At 43.9% G+C, this 2,578-nt stretch overlaps 1 protein-coding gene across 1 annotated transcript; it reads left to right on the forward strand.

Annotated features, from left to right (window-relative positions):
* The first annotated feature begins 246 nt into the window (after positions 1-246).
* LOC133285765 (CBL-interacting serine/threonine-protein kinase 4-like) lies at positions 247-1,774 on the forward strand. The gene has a single exon (XM_061483044.1). It carries the CDS (start codon positions 270-272, stop codon positions 1,566-1,568), a length of 1,299 nt encoding a protein of 432 aa, XP_061339028.1. The 5' UTR covers positions 247-269; the 3' UTR covers positions 1,569-1,774.
* Positions 1,775-2,578: the final 804 nt, after the last annotated feature.

A 2,578-nucleotide genomic window follows, 5' to 3' on the forward strand; every position in this document is an offset into this window, starting at 1 on the left:
CGTTCCCTAATTAAGTCTTGACATACTACCATGCTTTATTTCCTAATTATTAAAAGATGCTAAATAGTAAATAGACTAACGAACATATAATGATTATACTATAACTCTATAAACAACCGATTCCAAATAAAGTTAACATATTATTCAATAATTTATAAAACATTTTTTTTTTCCCACAAATCAGAAACCAAAACTTGTATATAAACCCACTTCTTCTCACACCCTATCTCTGTTCCGTGCGTTACTACTTCGCTTTTCTCTGCAAAGCCATGGAACCGTCATTGCAACATCCACCACAACCGCCACCTCCTCCTCCGCCGCGCTCCGCCACCATTCTCGGAAAGTACCAACTGACCCGGCTCCTCGGCCGCGGCAGCTTCGCCAAGGTCTACCAAGCCCGCTCCCTAATCGACGGCGCCACCGTCGCCGTCAAGATCATCGACAAGTCAAAGACCGTCGACGCTGCCATGGAGCCCCGAATCATCCGCGAGATCGACGCCATGCGCCGCCTCCACCACCACCCTAACATCCTCAGAATCCAGGAGGTCATGGCCACAAAGACCAAGATCCACCTCGTCGTCGAGTTCGCCGCCGGCGGCGAGCTCTTCTCCAAAATCTCACGCCGCGGCCGTCTTCCAGAGGCCACGGCGCGCCGCTACTTTCAGCAGCTCGTCTCCGCGCTCCGCTTCTGCCACCGCAACGGCGTGGCCCACCGCGACCTCAAGCCGCAGAATCTCCTCCTCGACGCCGACGGCAACCTCAAGGTCTCTGACTTTGGGCTCTCCGCGCTGCCGGAGCATCACCAGGACGGCCTTCTCCACACCGCCTGTGGCACGCCGGCGTACACTGCGCCGGAGATTCTCCGCCGTAGCGGCGGCTACGACGGGTCCAAAGCGGACGCGTGGTCGTGCGGCCTCATTCTCTACGTTCTCCTTGCCGGTCACCTCCCGTTCGACGATTCGAATATTCCGGCGATGTGCAAGAAGATCTCCCGGCGAGATTACCGGTTCCCGGAGTGTATTTCGAAGCCGGCCCGTTTTGTGATCCACAAGTTACTCGACCCGAATCCGGAGACCCGAATGAGCGTGGAGGGTCTGTTTGGGAACGCGTGGTTTAAAAAATCACTGAGAGTTGAAGCAGAAGAGAGAGTGTTTGGATGGGATGTTTATGGGAAGGGTTACGAAGGGAAGGGTTCGAGTGTGAACGCGTTTGATATAATATCGATGTCTTCGGGTTTGGATTTAAGGGGGTTGTTTGAAACGACGTCGAATAGGAGGGAGAAGATGTTCACGTCAAGTGCAAAGGTGGAGGTAGTGGAAGAGAAGGTGAAAGAGGTTGGAGGGGTTTTGGGGTTTAAGGTTGAGATAGGGAAGAAGAATAGTGCAATTGGTTTGGTGAAAGGGAAGGTGGCTTTGGTGTTTGAGATGTTTGAGATTGTGCCTGCTCAGCTGCTTTTGGTGGCTTTCACGGTGGTGGAGGGTGGTTTGGAGTTTGAGGAACATCATTGGGGGGATTGGAAAGATGCCTTGCAAGATCTCGTGCTTTCTTGGCACAACAATGAATCATGAATATGTACATACAGTGAGTGAGTGAGTGAATATCAGAATATGTACATTAGAATGGTGGTTAAATGTTTTCTCTTCTTCCTTTTGATTCCATAGCAAAAATTTGTGTTTTGATTGTTGATAGATGATGGTTATCTTATTGCAGCTTAGTCCTTAGTTATACCATTTTCCAGTTCCTACAATAATGTGAAAATTAATCCACCACCTTTCAGTTCATGGTATGTAAGATGAATGCTCTTGTCTTCTTTTTATGCATGCAAAAAAGGATTTAACTCCAACACCAATAAATATTTATTGATTCATATTTTACTTGATGAATTTTAGATAGATGTTTACATTAAATTTCGACCCGCGATGGTACATGTATATTTGCAGAGGAATTATTTTCCGAATTTGTCCGCCCTCTAATAAATTGTAAATGTTGATTGTAAAAAGTGAACATAAATCGAATTAATATAATATTCTTGAAAATAACACTTCTCAATAACTTTCTCAAGTCACATTTTTTCATTATATTTACGATGGTTACAAAATAATACAGAAGAAAATATCAGTCAAATATTTTATTCACTTTATCTATCTTTTAATATTTTATAAAATAGTGCAATTTCCGACAAGTTCTATGCTACTTTATCAATGTATATAGCCTATCAACTAGGGTGTGAATATAGGTTTTGACACGCGGGTCGACCCGTGACACGACAAGAAAATTCGTGTTCGGGTTGACCCGCAAAAAAATCCGTGTCGTATTCGTGTTGGGAAAAATGACACGTAAAAAATTCGTGTCGTGTTCGTGTTGATGTATTCGTGTTCGTGTCGACCCGTATTTTTTTAAAATTATTTTTTTTTTAATTTTTTATTATAATTTTTTTAAATTTTTTTAATTTCGATCCATTTTTTTAAATTTTTTTGTCAATTACCGTTTTGACCCTTATTTTACGTGTTATTCGTGTCGTGTCGTGTCAACCCGCAAAAAATTCGTGTCGTGTCAGTGTTGAAGATTTTGACACGAA

The sequence above is a fragment of the Gastrolobium bilobum genome, unplaced genomic scaffold (assembly GCF_033153095.1).
Source record: "Gastrolobium bilobum isolate Gb01-03AN ecotype WA unplaced genomic scaffold, APGP_CSIRO_Gbil_v1 utg1991, whole genome shotgun sequence".
NCBI classification, from domain to species: Eukaryota; Viridiplantae; Streptophyta; class Magnoliopsida; order Fabales; family Fabaceae; genus Gastrolobium; species Gastrolobium bilobum.

What these genes read in the sequence shown, in the direction of transcription:
- LOC133285765 (XM_061483044.1), top strand. Translation starts at nt 270, where the DNA reads ATGGAACCGTCATTGCAACATCCACCACAACCGCCACCTCCTCCTCCG.